Here is a 27,961-nt window from a genome sequence, read left to right as displayed (position 1 = left end):
AAGCCACTTTAAACTAGAGGCTTGCAAGGTTGGAAGTTCTGCGGGGAGCCAGGGAGAAATGGAGCTGGAGCAGAGAGAAGGGTCCATGGCAGCTGTGGGCTTTGAGGAGTTCTCAGCACCTCCCGGCTGGGAGCTGGCGCTGCCTCCGCTGAAGGTGGTCACATCCTGGAGAGCGAGCTTGAGACCGAAGTGGAGTTCGTGTCTGGGGGTCTGGGCAGCTCCAGCCTCCAGGAGCGAGACGAAGAGGAGAAGGCAGCCCAAGGCCAGAGGCCGCGGTGCCAAGGGGAACTCAATTGCAGGAAGTACCAGGTGCTGGATCGGCGCTGCAGGGAGATCGAGCAGGCAAAGGAGCGGGTCCTGAACAGGCTCCATCAGATATAGAGGATAACATGGAGACTCCAGCAGGAGCAGAGGTTCCTCATGAAGGTGCTGGACTCCTACGGTGACAACTACCGGGCCAGCCAGTTCACCATCTTACTGGAGGACGAGGGCAGCCAGGGCAGAGACGCCCCCAACCCAGGCAACGCTGAGAACGAGCCTCCAGAGAAAGAGGGGCTGTCCCCGCCCAGGAGGACGCCAGCGCCCACAGAAGCCAGCAGCCCGGCCCCTGGCGAGGGGCCCAGCAGTTGGAAGAGGCGGCGAGTGCCATAGGAAGGGCACTGGGCAGGAGTCCCACTGACTCCGGAGCTGGCCCCCGTGCAGATAAAGGTGGAGGAAGACTTTGGCTTCTAAGCCCTAGAGGCTCTGGACTTAAGTTGGGTTTCTCGGGGGCCAGACAAGCTGCTGCCCTACCCCACCCTAGCCAGCTCCCCCTTTGACTGACCCCCCCCCCCCAATAAATGGACCCGATGCAAAAAAAAAAAAAAAAGCTTATAGAGGCATGTTTATAGGATCAAATAGTATAAATATAGATGTAACAGGACAATAAAAAGAGAACCTGGCTATGATGATAACCTGAATGCTGCCTCTGTGTCATTCCTTCTTTGGGAACCCCTGGACCTGCTGGGGCTGGACCCCAACATTCCTCTTCTTATAAGGACTTCAGTGAGATGGGCTAAGGGTCCCACTGGAACTGCCACAATTTAATGTAATCCCCTCTTTAAAGATCTTATATCCATATACAGGTACATTCTGAGGTTCTGGGGATTAGGATTTTAACATACATTTTGTTGATTACCCAAATCAGCTCTTAACAACCAGCATGTTTCAGAAAGTAGATTCCTACAGGGTTATTTACCAAACATTCAGAAGTATTTTTAAAAGAGCTAAGCCCCTCGCCCACCGTGTGGGCCCCTCCCAGCGAAGAGCGAAGGCCTGGGTTCCGGGCACCGGAGGAAAACTGGTGCCAGCAGCCAGGGGAAGGGGCCCCCAAGGGGCCCCAGATTGCGAGAGGGCACAGGGTGGGCTGAGGGACCCACCCGAGTGCACAAATTTTTGTGCACCGGGCCTCTAGTTGCATCTATAAAAAACATTCATGTCCATCCTTTGAACTTCATCTCTCAAACTTCATTTGCAGTCATGGTGCCCAGAAGCTGAAATACAGGAGAGCTCCAACTGCAAGACCTAGTCAAGCCAAATCATATCCCCAAAAGCAACCATGCACCCCAATTCTCTCCCCATCTAACTTCAGCTTCCTTCATCCTTCCAAATCACTTTATTGACACCTTTAATACCTTCTCTGCCCTTCTGCCAACTGGGAAACTTCACTGCATTCTTACAATTGTAACATATGGTTCCAAGAGTTCCCCCTCCCTCTGCCCTTCTGCCAACTGGGAAACTTCACTGCATTCTTACAATTGTAACATATGGTTCCAAGAGTTCCCTCTCCCCCCCATTCTCTCCCCTCAAGGGATCCAGTATGTTTAGGCCCAGATTTCTGGACTCTTACCTGTGTCAGGAACTAGACCCTACATAGAGATGATCCCAAACTCAAATCTTTAAAACAAATCTGGAACTAAGCCTTCTCCACACTGGCCTGCCCTACCTGGGGTCCACAACCTCAGCCTCGGCCTTAACCCTCCTTCCTTCTTCTCCAGGTTTCATCTGCATATTAGTCTTCCTCCTCCTCCTCCTCCTGTGCTTAAAGTCAGGTGAGTGCAGGGTGGAAAGAGTGAAGAGGGATGAGACTGCCCTTGGGAAGTGGTTTAAAGAGGATCCTGATTCAGGGGATGGGGATAGTGCCTGGTTCTCCTTGAAGTCACCAGCAATTTGTCTCCAGGGGCCCACATGAACTCCGGCCTGTGGTTGTGCCAGCGAGCACCCAGATGCGGGAACCAGATGTACAACCCCACGGAGAAATGCTGTGATCATGACACCATCCTGCCCTTCAACCGGACCAACCTCTGTGGCCTCGGCTGCAGGTTCTGGCCCTGCTTTGAGCTCTGCTGTCCCGAGTCCTTTGGCCCCCAGAAGAGATTTGTTGTGAGACTGAAGGTTCTAGGCATGAAGTCACAGTGCCTTACCTCTCCCATCTCCAGATTCTGTCCCACGTAAGGACCTGCCTCACTCAAGATGACAACAGGACAAGGGGGCTAAGGCAGGGATGGACTTTGGAGGCTGGGGCCCTACTGGATAGGGATCCCAGTCCTGCATCTCCCTATCCCTCTCCATGTCTGCATCTCTCCGAAACCGCTCAGTCTCCATCTCTTTCATTTTCTGCAGTGTATGAGGGACAACCTGGACATCCTATTGGAACCTTGGAACATCTGGCTAAAAGCACGCACCCTAACATATGAGAAGAAATGGGTGGGTGGTATGGTTTTCAAATGATAAAACCGTGTCCTAGATTCTGGTGAGGTTAGATGTGTTCTTTCTGAATTTCCTGTGGCAACTTGCTGAGCAATGATTACACAGGAACTTCTCTCTGCTCCTAAAGCCCCCCTGCCCACAGCAATCAGTGTGTCCTCAGTCAGCCTAAGTGTCCTCTCTCTCCTCTGCGTCAGGATTCTTCTCTCTTCAAGGGGACAAGGAGTGAGGCTGGGGAGGTGGATATTCCTCCCTGTGGGGGAGAGGACCCAGCCCCAGAGCCACCTCGTGGTTCCTGCACCTGCAGCTCCTGTGGGAGGTGGGGAGGATGGAAGCTGCCCGGAGGAGCGGGAGCATTGCTGGGTTAAATGATAAACATCTAAATATTTTTAAATAGTATACAATACTCAAACATTGATTGCTAGACACAATTTAATTCGCCTGCTCTTAGTTTTTATTACAGAAGGTCTCTTGTACTTTGTTGAATGTATATTTTCTTGAAAGGAAGTGTGTTGTTAAATGTCAATCTAAGAAATGTTGGCTGTTTACTTTTTGGTTATCATTGAAAAATTAAGGTTTCTAAGAGTGAAGAATCCTAATATATTTTAAGGAAAAAAGAAATAAAAGGTCTGTACAAGTTGCTGAAGGTGTGACAGAAAGAAAGAATATTAGAGTAGAAATACTTAATGGAAGGTCTGAGGCATGGTTATGCATTTTTGAAGGACGTAGAAAGAAGGTTTGAAGGCTAATTTGAAAGTGTGAAATTTGTGAAGGTTGCATATGTGATGAGAAGAAAACGAGAAATGTTGAAAGAAAGAAATAAGTTCTAAAGTTAACTATTTACAAGAAATATAAAAGGGCCAGCTTACTCTGGTCAAGAAAGTGAGGCTTCAGTCTCTAAGCCTGGCAGGACAAGGTTGCTGGATACTTCTTAAGCTAAACCAGAATATTCAGCAGCAGAATTTAAAGATAAGAGTGTGCATAATGCCTCAGACCACCATCCAGCCTGCTCTTCAGATTGGCTGAGGTGGCGGGGGGGTGGGGTCTGTACTTAATGGGTCAAATGTATAGGTTTGCTTACTTTGCTTTTCAATAAAGGAGCATACTTTAATTACTTGATAAGTTAGCTTTTCACAATATAATCAAGGTCTCATATAAATTCATTCATGTGAGAAGCCAATATTTTATGAGCAACTGGTTCTAGTAAAGTCCAAAGTAAAATTTGCATATATATGCAAATGAGCACTAGCCAAAAAAGAATGCTATTTAGAAGTAAATTTAAGCTTAAAAAGAAGAAAAAAGAAAAAAAGAAGAAATGTAGAAATCTCTTCCACTACTATTTACCAAGTAAAATAAAAGTTATTATTGAAGCATTAAATCTCACCATTAATGAGACACCATAAGTAAAAAGAAAGTTACTTTTACTTGAGATGTATGCATTGTAGTATTGGCCAACATGTTTCTCTCCTACCTATTTTCCTGGACATCAACTAAGATGGTTGCTCTGCTTGAAAGAAAGTAAAAGTCTTTAGTGCAGCAATTTAAGGTTTAAAAGTAAAAACAGCAAGGATTAAGGTTCAGTAAAAATAAGAAGTTAAGCCAGTGAGTGGCAGATTATCACCTCAGGAAATTTAAAGTGCCAAATTTGGCTGGTCTGAGTGCAGTGTCTTACTTCTTATCCAACCATCCTGGCCCCTGGCCTCAACTGCTCCTTTCCTTCCTTTTCTGTTTTCCCTTGGATAACAGCCCATTCTAGCATTACCTCCCACTTTCACTGCAATAAAATCTCAACCACTCATCTGTCAGCCCTTATTGGCAGTGCCATGGTGACTACCCTCTCAGCTTGGAGTGCAGAACTAGAAAAAGGAACCTCCTACCCTTTAGTCCACCTCTTCCCCTTACAGCTATCAGCTTGTCTCCATGATCAGGGATTTTTCTTCCTCTGTGGGGAAAACACATACATCTGTCTCCCCATCAGCTGGACAGGAATCTGTACTCTCATCTTTCACCCAATATAGATATAGCCCCCAATAATCAGTCTTTACCTGGCCCTGTAACCCATCATACCTGACACAAAAGAGGAGTCCAGATAATCCCTCTCCTCATAACCCTGGGCATCACAGCAGGGGTTGGAACTGCCATCGGGACTTAACCACTGCTCTACCTATTTTGAAACCCTGTCTCAGGACCTACAAGAAACCTGTGGATGCCCAGCGAGGGGCACAACTGGGAAAACAAGAACCTCACCCCCAGGGTAACCTACTCTCCCCTTTCATATCACTAGTGAGGCAACGGAGACCCCTACTCTTTCCCCCCTAAAAATAACATCTAGATCTCAGTTGTATTTCAGCTCCAGGCCCAGAAAAGCAGCAAAATTACGCAAGTGATGCTGGGGCGGCCTCAGGACCAGCTTTTACCTCCCAAGTCACTCAACAGGACCACTTTCGAGACTTCACCAACCAGTCTCTTGGGAAAATCATGCTTCTGCAACCCTCATCCAGCCCACTACTCTCAGAGTCCGTTCCCCTGTGATCTTGATGTCCCACCTCAGCAGGAAGCAATTACAGAAGATATGACCTTCGTCCCTATTCCATAAACAAAAAGGCTGGAATGTTAGATTTGATCGAGCAATTGAATTGATACCCCTCCCCCTAGGAACTGGCTTTCCAGATCATTTCACTATGGACATTCCCTTTGCTCAGACCACATTTCACTCGCAGTGACCACATTTCATTATTTCCCCCTCCAGGTATGCATAAAGAGGTCTCCACCCAGAAAAAATCCCGCCAAAAGTCCTTTAAAGGCCTCTGACTCCTGTCACTGGGTGCTGGAGCCATTCAGGCTCAGCCACCTGGTGTGTGGATGATCGAATAAATTCGTAATCCCTCGCCATTCTGGCCTTGTGTGTTCCTCCTTCGGCGACCTAACATCTATGACTAAAGAGGGAGAAGGATACCGATTGTGAGCAAGTGAATGAGAGAGAAACAGAGAGGAAGAGGCAGACTTCTGGGCCACTTTGTTTCCTGCTGAGTGTCTTGGTCACGAGCACCTGGAAGCCCCAGTGAGAGGCTCAGTGCAGAGCACTGCAGGGTCAGCAGCTGATTTGGAACCTGGCGGGGCCACATGACCACAGGCCTGTTAAATGTAAGCCTGCATTTACCATCTGAAAACTGGTGACAAGTAAGTCATGCAGTGAGCAGATGGGTACAGAGGTCTGCTCGGTGCAGGCACAGTATTAGTGTCGGGGTCAGAGAGAGGACCGAGTCGCTGTGCGGGACTAGGCCTGCTGCTGTGCTGGTATCAGGCCCTGAGCAGGACAGCACAGTAGTCAGGACTTCACTCTGGGCCCAAACACATCCTGGGTTCAAATTCCAGCTCTGTCACATTCTGCAGCGTGGTCCAGGTGAATTGGGGCCAGTTACTATAGCCTCTAAGTGCCTCATTTTCCCAGCTGGAAAGCGGGGACCCTGCAATTCCTAAACTCATGGGGTAGTTGAGATTATTAAAAGGCTGGATGCATATAAAGGGCTTGAGAACAGACACAGGACCTGATAGGGGGGACCTATACTCTGATAGAGCACCTGAATTAATCTGAAAAATAATATTATTTTAAATCTTAGAACACATATACTTATGTGAATAGGGGTTAAGTTTCTTATATGTGAATAGGCGGTTAAGTTTTCCTTAAGTTTCCTTTTCAGGGCCTGTGCGAAGCGATTAAGGAGGTGACTCAGCTGTGAATCCAGCAAGCAGAACCACTAAGCAGAGTTAGACCCACCCACCAGGAGTCAAACATCAACTCATCAACATCATCTTATAGCCTGTAACTGTTGACGATAGCTGACGTCTTCGGACCTCCATGACTGCATGTAGCTGCATTCCATACCCCAGTCCACTCCCCTTTATAATCCTGTCCCTGAATCTTTCTGGAAGACAGGATTTGAATGCTTGTAAGCACCCTTGTAAGCATTTTTCAGATTAATTCAGGTGCTCTATCAGAGTATAGATCCCCGCTATCAGGTCCTGTGTCTGTTCTTGGTTGGCTGGCCTTCTCAATAAATGCTTTATGTGATTCAACCCTGACTTTGTTATTAGACAAAGAGACAGGCAGCCCGAGCTTATCTGGGAGTTTCCTGGTAACAGACCCACCAAGTTCTCAGAGTTGCTCACTATTCTCACCCCCAGTAAGTCCTCATCCTGAGGGATCTAATAAGTCTCTGACTGGCCCTCCTTCCCTCACCCCAGCTTCAATGCCCATGTCTGTTCTATGTGATCAGTTTCTCTCTCCCACGGGGCCTTTGTTCCTGTTAGTTCTCGTGTCTGAAATTCTCTTCCCTTGGTTCACTCCAAAAGCCTCAACATCAACGTGCCCCTCTCCTGACTCACAGAATCTAAGTTCATTCACCACATGTCATTTGTTTTGTTTTCTTATTTGACATCTCCTTCCCCTGAAATTATTGGTGAAAATAACATTTCTGACACAGAACCTCAACATTTCCAAATATCATAGCGATCATGAGAAAAAAAGAACAAAGTTGAAGGAATCACACTGCCCGTTAACAAACTATACTACAAGGCCATAGTAATCAAAACAGCATGGCACTGCCCAGCCAGTGAGGCTCAGTGGTTCAGCATCAATCCATGCACCAAGAGGTCACCGGTTTGATTCTGCGTCAGGACACATGCCCGAGTTGCGAGCTCGATCCCCAGCAAGGCATGTGCAGGAGGCAACCAGTCGATGTTGATGTTTTTCTTTCATCAATGTTTCTTCTCTCTCTCAGGTCAATAAAAATATTTTTTGAAAACATTGTACAGGCATAAAAAGAGACATATAGATCAATGGAATATAGAGAACCCAAAAATAAAACCATGACTTTATGGCCAATTAATATTTGACAAAGGAGGCAAGAAGGTACAATGGGTTAAAGACAATCTATTCAACAAATGGTGCTAGGAAAATTGGACAGCTACATGCAAAACACAGGCCAGTCTAAGACCTTGGTGATTCCTCTTTCTCTCTCAGGAAACTAGAAAAATGTGAACACTCCCTGATCAGCCTGTTGGAGACTGAGGGACCACGTGGCGGAGAACCCCAAGCGGGCTCACCCTCCTCTCCAGAAACACGTCCTCTCTCCTCACTCCCCGCTGTCCTCACCTGTGTTCCCACCATAAGTGCACTCAGGAAGGTGAGGATGCTGGCAGCAGCTGAGGGGGAGGAGGGGAACTGAGGATGGGGCTTCGAGGGACATCCTCTGGGAGGCAAGTGAGCAGGTCTGCAGCTGGGTTAGGTTAGAGCTATTTTGAGTGAGGGTCTAGTACCTCCTGAAAACATTTTCCTGCAGAAGTCTGATGCAGTCCCAGAGTCTCATCAGTGGGGAGTCACTTCCATGGGGGAAAGGCCTACAGTGCTGATACCTGACTCACTGTCAGCGTCAGCCTCCCTCTGGCGTCTTTTGGGAGCACTTTGGCAGAGTCAGCTGGTCTTGACCACGTGCCAGCACAGAAGGAACTCCTCAGGGCACAGTGCCTGCAAATAGGCCGGAGCAGGGAACATCACCGCTCTCCCGGGTGCTGCTCTGGGGCCATTCAGAGGCTACACTCAGGACCCACCCAGGCTGCGGGGGTGATGGAGGAGGGCCTCTGGCCAGCGGTGGTCACACATGGAATCTGGCTGTTGGACCTTCAGCCTGTCTCCCCCTAGTTTACTCAAGTCCAGCAGAGAAATAAGTCAAATGGAAATCTCCATTGCCTTCCTCCTCCTTATTCCCCTTTCTACATCAATAGCTTCTAGTCCTGAGCTTTCAGACAAGAGGAAGGACTTCAGCTGCACATAGATTTTGGTGACAAGCAACACAGGGACAGGTGTGAGGTCTTAATTAGAAAGTTAGATGTTGATGTTCCTTCGATTCCTTCTCTCTCTGTTTGTTGTATGTTCAAAAAATACTCTTGCCCTAGCCGGTTTGGCTCAGTGGATAGAGCATTGGCCACCGACTGAAGGGTCCTGGTTTCAACTCCTGGTCAGGGCACATGCCCAGGTTGTGTGCTCGATCCCCAGTAGGAGTAGTGCAGGAGGCAGCCGATCAATGATTCTCTCTCATCATCAATGTTTCTCTCTCTCTCTCTTCCTCTCTGAAATCAATAAAAATATATTTAAAAATATATATTCTTACCCCTGGCTGGGATTTGCCAAGGTTCCAGGTTTGATCCCCTGTCAGGGCACATACAAGAATCAGCCAATGAATACATACATAGTGGAACAACAAATCAATGTTTCTCTCTGTCTCTCTACCAAATCAATAAATAACATTAAAAAGAAGAAAAATATTAAGTGCCTATTATGTGCTCACCATTGTTTTAGGCACAAGGAAACCAGAAAATAAGACAGACAAGATGCCTGCTCTTATGGAGCCCCCTCTCAAATTTGAAAGAAAAAAAACTTGCATGTAAATAAATACATTGACACATTATTTTATCCTCACAGGTGAAACAAATATAATAAAAGGGTAAAGCACTATAGAGTAAGATATTTCACAGGGGATAACATGAGAAAGGGTGTTTGTCCTTTTAGTAACTGGGCCAAGTCTATTTGCCAGTGAGGGAAGAGCCCAAGGGCAACTCCTCCCTTCCCGTCCTGCCCTTACGGTTTTTTAGGTTCATGTTTATCTGGTGGATGAGGTGACTGGCAACCCTTCAGGTCCGTAAACACTAGAAGATCCAAACATTTGTTTTGGTCTAATACAGCGGTCCCCCTCCCTTACCCATGGTGATACGTTTCAGGAGCACCAGTGGATGTCTGAAACCACGGATGGTACCGAGCCCTCATCAACTTCTTCAACTCTGCCAGGAACGTGGCAGCGGCCCCTTCATCGGCAGGCGCAGCCTCTCTAGGAATGTTTACATTTCTCAGTTTGTCTTTATTCCTGAATCTGTGTGACCATCCCTTAGTGGCAGAAAATAGCTTGGTGTCACTCCTTCCAGGGGGTCCCTGCTGAAGGTGACGTTTAAGTTCTATGCTCTGTGGAGCACCACATTGTCGTCAATAGAAACAAGTTTTTCATTCATATATTTTTTAAAATTTTAATTCTTTACTGTTTAAAGTGTTACATAAGTCTCCTTCCCCCCTGCCCCGCATTGACCTCTCTCCAGATGCTCCCCCCCCAACCCCCCGCCACATGCCCTCACCCTCCTACTTGTCTGTGCCCATTGGTTATGCTCATATGCATGCACACAAGTCCTTTGGCTGATCTCTTACCCTCCCTCCCCTAATCATGTCTTTCATCCACAGATTTAATGCCTTTTCCATGTTAACAAGCACTTATCACACACTTGGCTATAACTTTTTCAGTTTGAAATGTGACAGCAAAACTAGAGTGAATTTCTTTTTCCTTCTTCACAATTTCACAGGTTGAAGAATCGTTCTTACCGTAGATCTTAGCAACCTCAACATACAATTTTCCTTTTCTTGCCTTATGAAGTTGAAAACTTTCACCTTTTCACTTAAAGGAAGCACTTTATGGCTTCTCATTGGCCTATCTGAATCACCAGCATCACTAATCTTGTGCTTTGGGGCCGCTAGTAAGTAAAATAAGGGTGACTTGAACACAAGCACTGTGATACCCCAACATTCAATCTGAGAACCAAGACGGCCACTAAGTCACTAACAGGCGGGTAGCGTATACAGTGTGGAGTCACTGGACAAAGGGAGGATTCAGGTCCTGGGTGGGAAGGTGTGGGACAGTATGAGATTTTATCACACTGTTTAGAACATTGCACAATTTTAAAACTTATAAGTGGCTTACTGCTGGAATTTTCCACTTAATATTTTTGGATCACAGTTGACTGTGGGTAACTGAAACCATCAGCCTGCAGACTCAAGGGTCCCAGGTTCTAGTCCAGTCAAGGGCATGTACCTTGGTTGCGGGCACATCCCCAGTAGTAGGTGTGCAAGAGGCAGCTGATCAATGTTTCTCTCCCATCGATGTTTCTAACTCTCTATCGCTTTCCCTTCCTCTCTGTAAAAATTCAATAAAATATATTATAAAGAAAAAAAAAATATCCCGCATGTTATGTGAAATCTTGTTAATTGTACACACTGACTCTGGAGATAATCTTGGGCGCCACCCAGTGGCCATCTCGGTGTTTCCCAAGTCCATCTGAGTGGATTAAACATCTGGCCTTTCCCCACCCAATTCTTCCTCCGTTATTTAAGCCACGAGGATCTCCTTTATTAATTCCGTAGGGAGGCATCCATAGAAAAGCTTGTTTCCTCTCAGAAGGTGGATAATCTCACCAGGGGTCTGGGGCCTCAAAGTGGGACCTGAGGATATAATCTCAAAGTCTGGAAACGACTTGAATTTCTCAAGTGGTTGGGGATGAGGCTTCTAGTTTGGCATAGTTAGTAACCACTTTATTTCCCTGCGGTCCCTCTGAGTTCTTTATATTACATCCCTCGGTTTTAATAATGGCAATTTGCTGGGGTAATAACAGTGCCTCCAGAATTCCAACTGTTTGGGGTCCATGTTGACCGGGGTACCAGCTGCTGTCAAATAGCCTGTTTCCCTAACAGTGATGGCGAACCTTTTGAGCTCGGCGTGTCAGCATTTTGAAAAACCCTAACTTAACTCTGGTGCCGTGTCACATATAGAAATTTTTTGATATTTGCAACCATAGTAAAACAAAGATTTATATTTTTGATATTTATTTTATATATTTAAATGTCATTTAACAAAGAAAAATCAACCAAAAAAATGAGTTCGCGTGTCACTTCTGACACACGTGTCATAGGTTTGCCATCACTGCAACACATCAAAGTCATATTCTACCCCAAAGGCCTGGGGTTGTCAGTGCAGATGGTAACCTGCACTCCTGCTGCTCTTATGCAGAGTGAGAGCCCTCTTGTGGCTCTTTGCTGCCATTGACTTAAGAATGTACCCAAGAACAAAGTTGGAGGAATCACAATACCCAGATATCAAGTTATACTACAAAGCCATTTCAATCAAAACAGCCTGGTACTGGCACAAGAATAGGCATATAGATCAATGGAACAGAACAGAGACCCCAGAAATCGACCTAACTCATTAAACTCAATATTTGACAAAGGAGGCAAGAACATACAGCGGAGTCAAGACAGTCTCTTCACTAAGTATTGTTGGGAAAATTGGACAGATACATGCAAAAAAATGAAACTAGACCACCAACTTAACCATACACAACCATAAACTCAAAATGAATAAAAGACTTAAATGTAAGTTGTGAAATTATAAAAATCCTACAAGAAACCATAGGCAGCAAAATCCCAGACATCTCTTGTAGCAATATATTTGCAGATACGTCTCTTAAGACAAAAGAAACTAAGGAGAAAATAAACACATGGGGCTATATCATGATAAAAAGTTTCTGCACAACAAAAGAAAACATCAGCAAAATGAAAAGGGAACCCACTGTATGAGAGAATATATGGTAATGATACATCTGATAAAGGATAATATCTAAAATATGTAAGGGACTCATACAACTTCACAAAAGGAAGACAAACAAATTAAAAAATGGGCAAAGGGTCCCAGTCGGTTTGGCTCAGTGGATAGAGCATCAGACTGTGGACTGAAGGGTCCTGGGTTTGATTCCGGTCAAGGGCACATGCCTGGGTTGTGGGCTCGATTCCCAGTAAGGAGCGTGCGGGAGGCAGCCGATCAATGATTCTCTCTCATCATTGATGTTTCTATCATTCTTTCCTCTCCCTTCCTCTCTGAAATCAATAAAAATATATTTTAAAAAAATTGTCAAAGGACCTAAATAGACACTTTTCCAAAGTGGACATACAGATGGCCAAGAAGCACATGAAAACATGCTCAAAGTCACTAACCATCAGAGAGATGCAAATTAAAAGACAGTGAGGTATCACCTCACACCTGTCAGAATGGCTACCATCAACAACTCGACAAATGACAAGTGCTGGCGAAGATGTGGAGAAAAGGGAACCCTAGTGCACTGCTGGTGGGAATGCAGACTGGTGCAGCCATTATGGAAAACAGGATAGTTTCCTAAAAAAAAAAAATTAAATATGGAACTGCCATTCGACTCAGTGATCTCACTTCTAGGAATATATCCTATGAAATGAGAAACACCAATCAGAAAGAATATATGCATCCCTATGTTCATAGCAGCACAAGTTATAACAGCTAACATTTGGAAACAGCCCAAGTGCCCATCGGTAGATGAGTGAATAAAAGAGCTGTGGTACATTTACACCATGTAATACTATGCAGCAGTAAAAAAAAAACATAAGAAGAAGAAGAAGCATCTCTTACCCTTTGAGACAGCATGAAGGGACCTGGAGAGTATCATGCTAAGTGAAATAAGCCAGTCAGAGAAAGACAAGTATCACATGATCTCATTCATATGTAGAATGTAATGAACAAAATAAACTGATGCACAAAATAGACCCAGAGATACAGAAGCATGGAACAGACTGGAATCTCAGAGGGAAGACAGGGGTGGGTGGGTGGGAAGAGATCAATGGAAGAACTTGTATGCATATTTGCATAACCCATGGAAATAGAAAATAGGGTGGTGAAGGCCTGGAGCAGTGGGTGGGGTGGGCTAGAAGGGGTCAATGGGGGAAAAACAGGGGCATATATAATACTTTCAACAATAAAGATTTTTTTAAAAAAAGAATGTACTCTGGGTCAAGAAGTGAGCTGTCAGAACTGTCAGAACAGAAGATGAGATCGTCCACATACTGGATTAAAGTGGAGTTTCCTGGAAATTGTATGTCCCTCAAATTTATATTATGGTGTGCAAGAAGGGGGCAGGGGTCTCAGTGAGTCTTGGGGCATAAAATCTAGATATATTGCTGATTTTCCCAGGTGAAGGCATGTAAGTACTGGAAATCTTTATGGACAGGAATAGTAAAAAAAAAAAAAAAAAAAGAAAGAAAAAAAAGAAAGAAAGAAAGAAAAGAAAAAAAGCTGAATATGAATTGATGACGGTGAGATATCAAGTCTGGGCTTGATGACTTATTGATAGAGCTCAGAGCTCAGATCATGGACTAGCCAATATCCTTTTCCATTTGGTTTTTTAGTGGCCAGAATGGGAGTGTTGCATGGACTGGAAGTGGGGAATAGGAGTTTGTCATCATAAATCTTGGATCCTGGGCTGAGCCTCTCAAATAGCTCCAGTTTTAAATGATATTGATGAATCTTGGGAAGTGGACATAAAGAATAAAAGCATTATTCTACCTTAAGGAGCTTTGCGTCCCATATATGTTCAATATCTGTGAAGTTTGTTGACCACAAGAAGGACGGTTACTGTTTTGGGCTTAGTTAAGTCCTTAGGCAGAAGGGTGCTACGTTTTCTCTGATTTCTCAGTCCTCAGTGGGAATCTGGGGGAGTCTGAGATGCTGGAAGTTCCTCGGGGATGACGGTGGATCCCTTTGGCTTTTTCAAATCAAAGGGAAGCACCTGCAGGTCCAACCCATTGGCTCCGTTGCTATACGTCGGGGAATTCTGGGGAGTGTGCTTCCAGAGCAACTAGATGGTTTGGTAAATTGTGTCCTTTCCTTTTTGGGGACAGAAGAGTCCTCGGTGATGTCATGAAATGTGGACCTGACCAAGGTTCAAGTGTTATTTCTTCTGTCAGTGTCACTGGGGAATGGGTACCCCTGGGCTTCATCTGCGGAGATGGGGGCCCAGTGATTCTCAGGGTTACAGGGCGTTGAGGGGCTGGGACTCACACCATTGGAGGATACTCTGGGGCGGAAGGATGCAGGGGAGAGCTGGGAGGAGAACATGGCGTCTCTGTGGGGTTTACTCGGCCAGGAACATATTTCTGTAGACAGCTTAACGCCTCCACAGTTGAGTGAGGTGTGAGGTTTGAATTATTTTGCTGTTTCCCAGCTTCTTCAGAGCAGGTGAGATAAGCAGCCTATTGCTTGTCCCTGACTTTTGTGCCTTTCTGCCTTAGGGAACCCCGAGGGGGACTTGTGTGGGGCTATCCCAGGATCCCCAATGGACATTGTTATTCAAGAATGTCTTTAATGCCCTGACCAGTGTCACTTAGTGTTTAGAGCATCAACCTGTGCACGTAAGGGTCTTGGGTTCGATTCTTAGTCAAGGGCATGTACCTAGATTGCTGGTTCAATTCTCCCTGGCCCCAGTCGGGATTCATTCCTATTCATATCTCTCTCTCTCTCTCTCTCTCTCTCTCTCTCTCTCTCTCTCTCTCTCTCTTTCTCTCTCTCCTCACCTGAGGATATTTTCCCATTGATTTTTAGGGAGAGTAGAAGACAGAGGGAAAGACAGAGGGAAACATGGATGTGAGCAAAACACAACTGGTTGCCTCCCTCAGGAGCCTAACCAGCGCCCAGGGCCAGGTAGGAGCCTACAACCAAGGTACGTGCCTTTGACAGGAATCAAACCCGGGACCCTTTGGTCCGTAGGCCAATGCTCTATCCACTGAGCCAAACTGGCTAGGGCGAACATTTCTCTCTCTCTCTCTCCCCTCATCCTTCCACTCTCTAAAAATTAATGGAAAAAACATCCTCCGGTGAGGATTAACAAAACAAACAAACAAACAAACAACAACAAAAGGTAGACACAGCAAGATATTAGTGAAAGAGACAAAAATGTATTTTATTCTGTAAATGATGACAGTAGGGGAAAAGCCGAGCTCCATTAAAGGGAGAATCAGGGTGGGGTGTGCGGGGGTGCGGTGGATTCAGAGATGTGAAAAAATTCAAGGGGCTGGCGAGTGTAGATAAGTGAGGCCGGCTGTGTTTGTCAGCTGACAGGGAAGTTAGGATCCCACCAAGTATAGTTGGCATGCAATATTATGTTAGTTTGCGTGTACAATATAGTGATTTGACATTTATATACCTTACCATGTGATCACCACACTAAGTCTGGTAACCATCTGTCACCCTGTAAAGTTATCCCAATATCATTGCCTGATCTTTTCTAATAATTACATTTCAAAGGGGTGGCTCTCAAGTCCTTGACAGAGATGCTTCTGAGTCACAAGAGATGCATATTCACAATTACAAGCCCTTGCCCCCCGCACCCCGCTCCCCCAGAACCAAAAGAAACAATTTATTTGGCATTCAAGTTAGCCTTTCTTTTAAAAATATATTTTTATTGACTTTAGAGAGGAAGGGAGAGAGAGAAAGAAACATCAATGATGAGAGAGAATCATTGCTCGGCTACCTCCTGTACACCCCTTCCTGGGGATCGAGCCTGCAACGTGGGCATGTGTCTTGACCTGGGAATAGAACCATGACCTCCTGGTTCATAAGTTGACTCTCAACCACTGAGCCATGCTGACTGGGCTTAAGTTAGTCTTAATACAGTTCTATGAAAATAGGAGAAGAACCCTGGCTGTTTTGGCTCTCAAGTCCATGTTTCTCTCTCTCTCTCTCTCTCTCTCTCTCTCTCTCTCTCTCTCTCTCCTCCCTGCACCCTTCCACTCTCTCTAAAAATTAATGGAAAATATATTCTTGGATGAGGATAAAAAAAAAAGAAAATAGGAGAAAATGTCAAGCTCTTTTGGTTGCATGTTATCTAACCCCAGGTAACACAAAGCCTTGCCACAGCAAGCAATCAAGCTTGGCAAATGAATTAATAAAATTAGGACTTTGTTTCTCTAAATAGACATGTGATGCACTGAATGCAAACTTCCCCCATTTCCCACTCCCCCCACCCCCCGCAGGAGAATGGAGGTTTTTGTCAAGAAGAAGGAAAAGTCTATAGGGACACAGTGGTAACTACAGGTAGAAATACATTTGCATTGCCCTGACCACTGTTCTGAAGTGGTTGGAGCATCGGCCCTTGAACCAAAGGGTGGAGGGTCCAATTCCCAGTCAAGGGCACGAACCTGGGTTTCAGGTTTAATCCTCAGACCCAGCAGGAGGCAACAGATTGATTCTCCCTTTCTCTCTCTCTCTCTCTCTCTCTCTCTCTCTCTCTCTCTCTCTCTCTTTCTCTCCCCCCCCCCACCTTCCATTCTCTGCAAAAATCAATGGAAAAAATATCCTCAGGTGAAGATGAACAACAACCAAAAATACATCTGCACATATTTTGTTCCCGGGAACTGGTAAGTCAAAGGGTATTCTAGGGATAAGATGGCTAAAACATAATTGGTTGGTTGTGTAACGAGTATACAAGCTCATTTATGGATAATTAAGACCGTTATAAAAAAAACTGATGAACAAAAAATAGATACAGAGGCAGAGCAACATCGAACAGACTGTAAAACTACAGCGGGAAGTCCGGGGAGGGTTGGTGTGTGTGTTGGGGGGTGGGCGGGGGTGAGTGGGGGTGGGGGGGTAAGAGATCAACCGAAGGACTTGTATGCATGCATATAAGCATAACCAATGGACACAAGACACTGTGGGGTAGGGGAGGCCAAGGAAAGGTCAAGGGGAGAAGAAAAAGAAGACATATGTAATAATCTTTGTAATACTTTAAGCAATAAAAAAAATTAAAAGATAAATAAATAAATAAATAAATAAATAAATAAATAAATAAGCAAGCAAGCAAGCAAGCAAGCTAAGAAAGGGAGGTCAGGGGCCTGTCATCAGATGTCCAGAACAAACAGCAAGTCACCCTGGCGGCCTTGAGCTTTCCCAGGCAGGCATTCTATTGGGGGTGCAGGTGGGATGGCTGGGGTCATCCTAGGACACAGCCTTCTGCCATAGAAGCCATGCTAGAGTTTGGTCAAGTCTCTCAGGATGGGGTTTGGATGGTGGTGTGCCTGTGTCACTGTTGGACTGATCCTTTTGGCTACCGATTGCCAGAAGCAGACAGTGATTCATGTCCCCTTTCCCTCCCTGCACACTACCTCTCATCCTCTCAGCATCCCTCACAGCCTCAAAGCATCAGGCCCTCATTTGATCTTCCTGCCTATCATTGCTCCCTCTGTCCGTGCTCTGCCCTCTCCCAGCTCTTTCATCTTTTCTTGCCATCCATCACTGCTCTGTTCCGTGGCTGTGGCCTAGCTTTTCTCCCCATGAGAAATATCAAAAAGGGACAAAAAACCAAGGTCTCTATCTGTGCCTCTCTCTCTGTCCCTCCCTTTCCCCATTTCTCCATTTCTCCCTCTGTCTGCATCTCCTCTCCCATTCTCCCATTCTTTTATTTTAATTATTACATTTTTTAAATGGAGATAGACATTTTTAAAACTGTACTTTTACTGATTTCAGAGAGGCAGGGAGAGGGAGAGAGAGGTAAATATCAAGATGACAGAATAATTGATCAGCTGCCTCCTGCACAACCCCCACTGGGGATTGAGCCTGCAACCCAGGCATGTGTCTTTGACTGGAATAGAACCCGGGACCCTTCAGTCAGCAGGCCAACTCTCTATCCACTGAACCAAACTGGCTAGGGCCCATTCTCACCCCCCCCCCATTTTGTAATGTATTTATTGTGATAAAAACACTTACCATGGGATCTACCCTCTTAACACATTTTTTGAGTAAAATTCAGTATTGTTAACCACAGGTACAGTGTTATAGAGCAGGTCTCTAAAACTTGGTATACCTCTTGCTTACCTGAAACTTTATGCACATTGATTACTAACTTCCATTTCCCATCCCCTAAGCCCCTGGCAACCACCATTCCACTCTTGGATTCCATGAATTTCACTATTTTAGATACCTCAGATAATGGGATCATGCTGTGTTTGTCTTTCCATGACTGGCTTATTTACTTAGCAAAATGTCCTCAAGACTCATCCATGTTGTTGCACAATGTAGACTTTCTACCTTTTCCTGGCTGAACAATATTCCATGGTGTGTATCTACCACCTTGTCAAGATCCCCTCATCTTTCCATGTCCATGTCAGGTGTTTCCATATCTCGGCTATTGTGAATAAAGGTGCAATCAACATGGCAGCGCTAGTATCTCTCAGATTATTATTTCAATTCTTTAAGGTAAGTACCCTGAGGTGGGACTACTATGAAAGCTCTATTTTTCATTTTTGGGTGGAGTCTACATAGTTTTTACTCTTCCAGAGCACCCACTCTAAACCCACAGCTCTCCCTATTTCAATCACCCCTCTTACTTTCTAACATTTTTAAAGAAATTAATTTCATAGAGCAGTTGTAGGTTAGTAGCAAAAATGAGAGGAAGGTATAGAGATTTTCAAAGCCTATACCCACCCAAGCATAGCCGGCCTCATTATCAACATCTCCACACACCACCCCCAATCCCAAATCCCAGGGAAGTGACAATTTGTTACATTTGATGAACATACATTAGGCATCATGATTAATTTGCCCAACAAGATATCTAGGTTCTTGCCTTAAATTGTTTATTATAAATATACTATCAAGTCAACAGAGCAATTTCCTGTACTGTGAGTGAAGTCAGCCTGACAAAACTGGAATAACCTGGAGACAGAGAGGGGTAAAACCAGCCCATCGTCTCCATGATCCACCGCGGCTCCCGTCAAGGCTGGTATTTAAACCCAGGCCCGCCTCTCTGGGCTCACATCTTCTCAGAGAACAGCAGTGTATGGACCTCTTCGTCTGAGCCCTGGCTGCTAGCGAATTTTCAGGACAGAGGACAGAGCACTTGGAAAGTGCACATCTATCTACCAGTCTGTCTGCTCTGTTGACTTCTGTGTATTTTTGGAGGACACACACCCCACTCCCTCCATTGCTGCAGTCAGAAGAGGGGGCAAAGTCCCGGGAGTGGAAAGTTTTTCCACCAGGTGGGCACCTGAGGAGAGTGGTGTCATGTCTGGCTCCTCCCCAGAACAGTCCCCAGGCCCTACATTCCCAAACTCCATGTCCACCTCACTCAGCTTCCCACTCTCCTCTCCAAGGAACCCAGGCCAAAGAGGCTTCTCCTCACCTGGGACCCCAGGCTCCTTTCCATCCTCCGCCATGGTGACTGCAGCTGCATCGCCATCATCCCCCCCGCCACACACACACACCACCACCACCACCACACGGCTCCACATTCCTCTCTCTAGATCAGAACCGATTGTCACCTGTGTCAATTCTACCCCCACTTGTAGCAGGTGTTCGGGGTCACCCTGCTCACAAACAATCTATCACATGTTTGTCCTGCCATCACCTAATCCTTCACCCCCAGACCTCAGGGACTCTCCGGAGGCACCCAGCTACTCTCCACCATCCCCAGATTTCTGCGGGAGGCAGCCCATCACACACAGGAAACAAGCAGTCACTCAGACCTCACAAGCTTCCACCCCAAGGGTCTCCCCACTGTACCTGTGTCACTGCTGAAGAGTCCCCTCTCTTTTATATGACCTTCTGGGGGAAGACAAGGTGACTATTGACATGAGCCTGGGCCTGCCTTCACACAGCCTCTCAGCCTCCCAGCGTCTCACCAGGTCCAACCACCAACCACTCCTCATTTCGGTTTTCCCTGGCTGGCTGCTAGCCCTTCAGTGTCTTCCCGCCCCCTGCCTTGGCCTCTCAGCTGTCATCCATCACTGCCTCTGACCCTCTGCCTGAGACATTGTCTGAGTCCCACCCCTGTCCCTTCCCTTGGACCCCTCACTTGTTCCCTCCCTCCACCACTGAACCTGATCCTCCCCAAACCGTATATATCATGAGGCCCTTTACCTTATATCCATGTTCACCCTAGAATTAGAATAAATCCTGTGGTTCTGGTGTTTATTATCATGTCAGTGTTTAGGAACCTTTGCTTGGTCACACAGCATTAGACCACACTCACTTCAGCCTGTGTGTGTGAGCACATCGGGCCCCAGCCGGTACAGCCAGATCAGGAGCTCCTCATCCTCAGCACAGCCAGGTGGAGGGGACAGGGACATTCCCAGCTTGGTGGCCCATGGCCTGGCTGGGGTCTGGGTCTGGGAACCCAGGGAGGGTGGTGACTGTAAGTTGGAGGAAGACCTGGCCTTCAGCTTCCACCTCTCACAGAGCCGGTGAGGAACTGTGGTCACTCAGGACTGAGTGCCATGAGGATTCAGGAGACATGGCTGCAGGGCCCCCTCAGCAAGCGTCCCTCATCCTGAGAGGTGTTCAGACAGACTCTCCTGTTGGCCTCCATCAAAGCACAACACGATGGAGCTTTCATTCAACCTGGCCTCCGCTCAGCGTTCTGTGGTCCGTGGCTCCTGGTTGGCTTCAGTGTCAATCCAGCAGAACTAGGGATTCTCTACAGGGCGGGGCTCCCATCTCTGCCTGGATGCCCTGGCCCTCTGTGCGCATGCGCATGTGTTTTAGCAGGAAGCCAGAGGTGAGACGCTGGAGTGAATGAATTACAGGGTCAGGTGTAGGGAGCCCCCAGGTGGGTAGACACACATCTGTGTGTCTCCGGGATGCGCCTCCCAGATGAATTCCTGCTCACAGCTCAGTGCTGTGTCTGGAGGAATGGAGGACAAATGGGCCCCTGGTCCAGGGTCTCCACATCCTTTCAGGACAAAGTGCTACTGCAGGTGGTTGGCCTGCGGTGGGCTGGGACTTGCCCGGATCCACAGGGTGAATGCGCGAGGGTGTGGAAGTGGGCCCTTTCTCACTGAATGACCTTGATCTGACCTGGCAGTGAGTGGGGAGGGCGCCCTCCCCTGTGGTGCGCATGCTCAGGTCCCTGAAAGCAGGCTGCTGCAGGTGGCGCTCAGGCTTCCTTTCCAGGGAAGCCCCAGGTTCCAGTGACTCCTCCACCTGCAGAAGATTCTGGGACCCCGAGGGCCTCTGTCCAGGGTCCTGTGCATTTCTTTACCTGCCCAAGGCCCGACCCTGCATCCAAGCTGAGCAGTTCCAGACCCTCCAGCAGTGGTTCTCAACCTTCTGGCCCTTTAAATACAGTTCCTCATATTGTGACCCAACCATAAAATTATTTTCGTTGCTACTTCATCACAGTAATGTTGCTACTGTTATGAATTGTAATGTAAATATCTGATATGCAGGATGGTCTTAGGCGACCCCGGTGCAAGGGTTGTTCAACCCCCAAAGGGGTCACAACCCACAGGTTGAGAACCGCTGCCAAGCACTGGGGTGTCTTTTCCTCCCAGCCCTTGGGATCCGCCGTGGACACCAATGTCCTCCCTCAACCCGGCCCCTCCTTAGGAAGCTGTGCTTTGTGACGCCAAGCCCTCCCCGTGCGCTGTAGTGCGGAGCGTCCAGGACCTTGGGAAGGGCTTCCATGTCTGCTGAGGTGACAGTGGACAGTGGAAACGTCCTCAAAGAGGTGACATGAAAGTGGGTGGCAGGGCTGTGGTGGGTCGGGCTGCACACGGATTTGCTGGTGCAGAGGGTGAGCATGATGCAGGGCACTGGGTCAGGTGGGTTTGAGTAGCATTCAGGGTTCATCAGACTGGGGTTTTGGTGTTGGATTTTTCAATCCTATCTAATAATAGACAAAGATGGTAATTGACCTTACCTTTGATACGCCTCCTATTGGCTAATCAGCGTGATATGCAAATTAGCCGCCAACAAAGATGGCAGCTAATTTGTATAATGCAGGCAGGGCGGGACAGCCGAACTGCCATCCAGGCCCTGTGTGAAGCCCTGGGTGGCGGGGCTTAGGCTGCGCAATTGCACTGCCTAAGCCCCGCCCCCAGCCAGGGCCCCATGGTGATTAGAGAGCAAGAAAGTGCCACCCACAGGCAGCACCCAGCAGGGCCTGACCCCGGGTGCCCTGGCGATCCAGCCATCGGGTGAGTAGGAAAGGGCGGCCTGCAGGAACCACCCAGGTGGGCCTGCTCCTGGGTCGCCATGGTGATCCATGAGCAGGAAAACGAGGCCTGCAGGCAGCACCCCACCCGGCCACAGCTCACGTGAGAGTACAACATGCAGTGGAGGCCAGGAGCCTGAGAGATCAACAGAGAGGGGCGCCTGCTCCAAGCCTCCACGGTGTGGCTGGGGACAGGCCCCCAGCAGACACACACACACACACACACACACACACACACACACACACATACACACACACACAGCAACTGCTCCGAGCCTACGTGGCGCAGCTGGGAACAGGCCCCAGCAGACACATACACACAAACAGACATACACACACAGCAACTGCTCTGAGCCTCTCCTGCCAGACTGTGGCCATCAATAGGACATCCACTGAGGGCTCCCGGACTGAGGGGCAGGCTGGGCTGAGGGAACCCCAACCCCAGTGCATGAATTTCATGCACGGGGCCTCTAGTTAGATTATATGTACACTTCTAAGAGTGGACACAGAAAATACTTGCAAGTAGAGGCATCAAAAATGTCCCACCACTTCTCAGTGGGGAAAACATTGCGTTTTTCATCCACTTATTTGCTTCATGTGTGTACTTTCACACACTAGAATGTTTTTCAGTGAAAATGTTTTAAAGATGTTTACAAATTTTCCCACAACATATTTATCAAAAGCATTTAACCATAGAAATGTAAAGTCACATACTGAATGGAAACTCGGTGAGCAGAGTCATTGACTCTGTAGAGGGTATTCTCCAGCTGTCATTTGATTTCCCTTTTGTTCATCGATGGTGGGAAACACAAATATTTGGTATAAGGATCTGTTTATTTTTCTTCTTCTGAATCATAGGTAATTAACGTAAGTTAAGTTTCATTTTTAATCTTTGAATGTTTTCATTCTCTTTTTTTAAGTTTTAATTGATTTCAAAGAGAGGCAGTGAGAGGGAGAGAAAGATAGAAACATCAAAGGTGAGAGAGAATCATTGATCAGGTGCGTCATGGACAACCCCAGCTGGCGATGGAGCCTGCATCCTGGGCATGGGACAGAGTTGAACCGGTGACCTCTTTGTTCATGGGTGGACAATCAACCACTGAGACAAACCGGCCAGGGCCTCTGTAAATTTCTAAAACCAAATACCTACGTTCTGGCCTTACAGTGTTTGACATCATAAAATAGACTGTCGAGTCAAGAGAGCAATTGGCTAATGGGCAGAGTCAGCCTGACAAAGCAGGAGTAACCTGGGGATACAGAGGTATGAAACCCCGCCTCTCATTCCCATGATCCAGTGCGGCTCCCCCGAGGCAGTGCCCATTAGGATTTAAACCCAGGCCCGCTTCTCTGGGCTCACACCCTCTCAGAAGACAGAAATATGTGGACCTCTTCTTCTGAGCCGCGGCTGCAAGGGAATATCCAGGACAGAGGACAGAACACTTGGGAAGTGCACGTCTATCTGCCTGTCTGTATGCTTTATTGACTTCCTCGTTTTTTGGGAGAACACACTCCCACACAGTGCGCACACACACACACACGCACACACGCACACACACACCACACGGACACGCACACACACACCACACGGACACGCACATGCACTCATGCACACACGCACGCATTCATGCACACCGTCCCTCCATTGCTGTAGTCAAAAGAGGCAGAGAATCCAAGGAGCGGCAGGTTTCTCAACCAGGTGGGCACCTGGGAGACTTGCTCATGTCTGGATAATCCTCAAAACTGTCACAAGGGACTGACTTATATTTCAGCAATGTTTGGAAGTTGCCAGTGTGACCATCTTGCATGCTTGTATCAGATTGACTACAAGGTATTTGGTCTTCCTGACCCTTCATCATCAAATTGGATCGGGGTCACCTCCACCTCCTTCCTGAATACAGCTGCTAATGATGGCAATAAACAGAGAGCATCAGCTCCGGCAGGGCCCTGTGCTGGACCCAGAGTGCATAGCTGACAACTAGGCAAACGGTTTAGTCTAGGGCAGGGACAGACATGCAAGAGATAAGCACTGAACTCTTTCCTAAAGTGCATGTAAAGGGACACAAAGGGAGTTGGTAACAAAGAGACTTCACATAATGTCAGGAGTGAGTGAGTGAGTGCCCCGAGGAAGAGCTTTTAGAACTGACTCCTGACGGATGAGGCCATGATCCATAGTTCATGGCATAAATGATGTGTGTGCATGTGTGCGTGTGTGTGTGTGTGTGTATTCTAAATATCCTTTTGAGAAAGAAAAGGGAGGCTTTAGTGGTGGTTGTGGGGCATGTCTGATAATGCCAGTGCACTTAAGTAATTTAGTAAGGACCCAATCACTTCATACAATTCAGGACCCACACTTGCTTGTCTGGAGTTGCTCCTCCAGGCTGCTTTTAGCCCACTGAATGTAAGCATGCATGAGTCTTTGTGCATGCCTGATTTATGGGATGTGAAATGTGCATCAGTAGGTAATTCCATATACAAGTGTTTGAAATTCCTCTTCACATGAAACCCAAATCCAGACCCAATTATAAACCATCGCTGCACTTTGATAGGTTCTTCCCTCAGCTTTGAATCATGTGGTGAATTGTTTTACTCCACAACCTTGCTTCTCTTGCCCCTCCAGATTCCTAAGCCTGAGTCTACTACCTCAAACCGCCACACCTCAGGGTAGAAGCGGACTGAGGCAAGTAATGAAAAGGTTTCCTTATTATTTCCAGAATTAAGTCAGAAGGCTTCTAGTATTTGGAGACTGATCTTTCAACGTTGTTGATGAATCCTTTTTACTACGTAAGTGAAAAGTATGAAATTCTCATGTTCACATACGCTTTAGGTCATTTGGACCAAATCTCATTAAAACCTTCATAAGTTCCACAATTTACTATGTACCTGTACTTCATTTTCCAAGAGAAAATTTAGGCTTCAGAGGAAAAATATGTGTGATCACAGGTGGGTGATTGCAGGTGTGGGCTGGTCAATGGCTCAGAAACATGGGTCCTACCACATCAAGGCATAAGAGGGAGTCTGATGCAAGGAACATGCTGGAAAATTGCAATTTAAAAAAGTACTAGCGACCAATTCCTGGGGCTGTGCTGGATCTAAAAACAAACCAACCTCAAGGGGAGAACTTGGTTCCACAGACTTTCCAGTCCTGAGTGGACGATTTTGTCACTGGATGGTGACCAGACCTGGAGTGGATAAACCTAGCGACCACAGGTAACGTTGGGTCCTTGATTGCATCCAGGAAACATTTCCCAACACAAGGTGATTATGAGACTGTTTAGTAAAGTTGTGCTTAGTGAAATAAAGGAAGGGGTTAGGATAGATAAAGCAACAGGAGAGCCAAGGCCCCACAGCTTGGGGTCACTAATAACATTATCAGGAAGAAACAGGCCAAGGTGGGGTTGCTCAGGTCACTAATAATGTCCTCAGGAAGAAACAGGCCAAGGTGGGGCTGCTGAAGTCACTAGAAACGTTATCAGGAAGAAGAGGCCAAGGTGGGGCTGATGGGATCACTGGAAATATTATCATGAAGAGCTGGGCCAAGGTGGGGCTGCCATTACTTCACTAGAAAATCAGAGAAAGGTCGGGTTGGAGACAGCGGTAGGCGGTCCCCTAAAGTTTAGATGATACACACTCTGGGGGAAGGAGAGAGTAGAGGGTAAGGCATGGACTTGCTTCCAGGAAGGAGAGAGCTCAGGCTGGGTCCTTTGTTTTGAGGGTTTTTAAATGCTGGGGGGGGGGGGGGTTGGGGGAGGTCTTAGGGGAGATCTCCATAGAATATTCTTGAGTTTTCCACGTGTTTCCTTCCAGGGTCATGGTCTCCACTGATTGGTTGGCACAAATCATGGCAGCTGCTCCTTGTGGGGCCCACAAGGTTTTGCTGCTTTTCTGAGCCTGGAGGTCACATACAACAGAGGCCTAGATATTGTCTCTAGGGAGGCGGCCTTCTGTAACTGGTGTAAATTGCTAGGCTAGTTTGTTTGCTGTCTGTCTCACTTTCCCCATTCCACTTGCCAAAAACTTTTCCTAGCTTCTTACTATTCTGTCTCATTCTGACAAATGTTTCTTCCCACAAGCTACGTCAACAATACATCCCAACAGATTCTAGAAAATGGCAGCGGTATAGACGGACGTGTCCCGTGCCTTGTCCCTGAGCAGATAGAGATGAGCAGCTGAAGCGGGTAACATACAGCCTGAATAAGCAGAGGATATTCAGCTGAGAGACAGTTTTCAGCCAGGAAAGGCAGAGGACTCACAGAGAAAGGGGACGGTTGGAAACGGCAGCTGGAATCTCTCCCGAAGCGCCGGTTCAGCTACGGAGACCGAGCCATCTTGAGTGGCTGTTTCGGAAGTGTATACATCCAGAGACCCTGCAACCTCGGCATCCACGAATCGGATGCTAACCCGGAAAGACTGGATCTGGGACAGCGCGACTACGTGGAGCCCTGCTTCTCCTCACAGAAAGCAGAGAGAGAACTACATAACCAAACACCTGGAGAAGAGAGATCATGGTGAAACAAAGAACCAGCCTGCCAATGAAAGAAAAGCAGGCATCACCAGAAAAGGAAGTAAATGAAATGGAGGCAAGCTACCTGTCAGAGAATTAATTCAGAGAAATGGCCATAAGGTGGATGAAAAGAATGAGAGACAAATTCAACAATATGTGTAAAAACTAAGAGGAAATGAAGAAGAACCAAGAAGAAATGAAAAATGACATCACTGCTATAAAGAACTCAACAGAAAGCATCAACAGTAGACTAGAAGAAGCAGAGGACCACATCAGCGAGCTAGAAGACAAGGTAGGAAAAAATACCCAAGCAGAGCAGCTTCTAGAAAAAAATTTTTTAAAGCAAGAGGAGAGCCTAGGAGAACTTTGGGACAACACAAAACAAAACAACATCCGCATAATATGGGTACCAAAAGGAGAGGAAACTGAGCAAGGAATGGAAAACCTGTTGGAAAAAATAATGACAGAAAAAATCCCTGATATAGGGAAGAAAAAGCTCACACAAATCCAAGAAGCTCACAGAGTCCCAAACAAAATGAACCCCAAAACACCAACACCAAGGCACATTATAATTAAATTGGCAAACACTAATGACAGAGCAAGAATCTTAAAAGCGGCCAGAGAGAGACAAAAAGTTACCTACAAAGGATCCCCCATCAGACTAGCGACCGATTTCTCAACAGAAACGCATCGGGCAAGAAAGGAATGGAATGAAATATACAAAGTCATGCAAAGGAAAGGTCGGAATCCAAGAATACTGAACCCAGAAAGGCTATCAATCAAAATTGTGGGTGAAATCAAGAGCTTCACGGACAAAAATGGACTATGGGAATTTATTACCACCAAAACAACAATGCAAGAAATGCTAAAGGGTCTGCTGTAAAAACAAAAACTAGGAAACGAAGTAGGAACACAGGGGTAAAGAATAAACTGAAAACAAACAAGTATCCTATCTAATAAAAGAGAAAAATGGTAATTGGCGTACGACGATACCCTTTTCATTGGCTAATCAGGGCTATATGCAAATTAACTGCCAACTATGATTGTCAGTTAACT

At 46.6% G+C, this 27,961-nt stretch overlaps 1 protein-coding gene and 1 pseudogene across 5 annotated transcripts in view; both read left to right on the top strand.

The window, feature by feature from the left end:
* LOC132216703 (insulin growth factor-like family member 3) overlaps nt 1-6,677 on the top strand; it is a 71,320-nt gene extending 64,643 nt beyond the window's left edge. For 2 of the 5 annotated variants that reach the window (XR_009448781.1, XR_009448783.1), the window contains exons 4-6: nt 2,037-2,090; nt 2,219-2,489; nt 2,662-6,676. Coding sequence is in view for 1 of the 5 variants with exons in the window: in XM_059666081.1 (XP_059522064.1) it covers nt 2,037-2,090; nt 2,219-2,489; nt 2,662-2,668 (332 nt within the window). In the remaining 4 variants the exon portion in view is untranslated. Of the gene's footprint in view, nt 1-2,036; nt 2,091-2,204; nt 2,490-2,661 lie in introns of all 5 variants that reach the window. The other 3 variants (XR_009448782.1, XR_009448784.1, XM_059666081.1) reach the window with 3 other exon arrangements.
* Nucleotides 59-822, top strand: LOC132216333 (TCF3 fusion partner-like; annotated as a pseudogene).
* Nucleotides 6,678-27,961: the final 21,284 nt, after the last annotated feature.

Source organism: Myotis daubentonii, chromosome 15, assembly GCF_963259705.1.
Source record: "Myotis daubentonii chromosome 15, mMyoDau2.1, whole genome shotgun sequence".
Taxonomy (NCBI): Eukaryota; Metazoa; Chordata; class Mammalia; order Chiroptera; family Vespertilionidae; genus Myotis; species Myotis daubentonii.
This window is presented reverse-complemented; position numbering and strand designations above follow the sequence as displayed.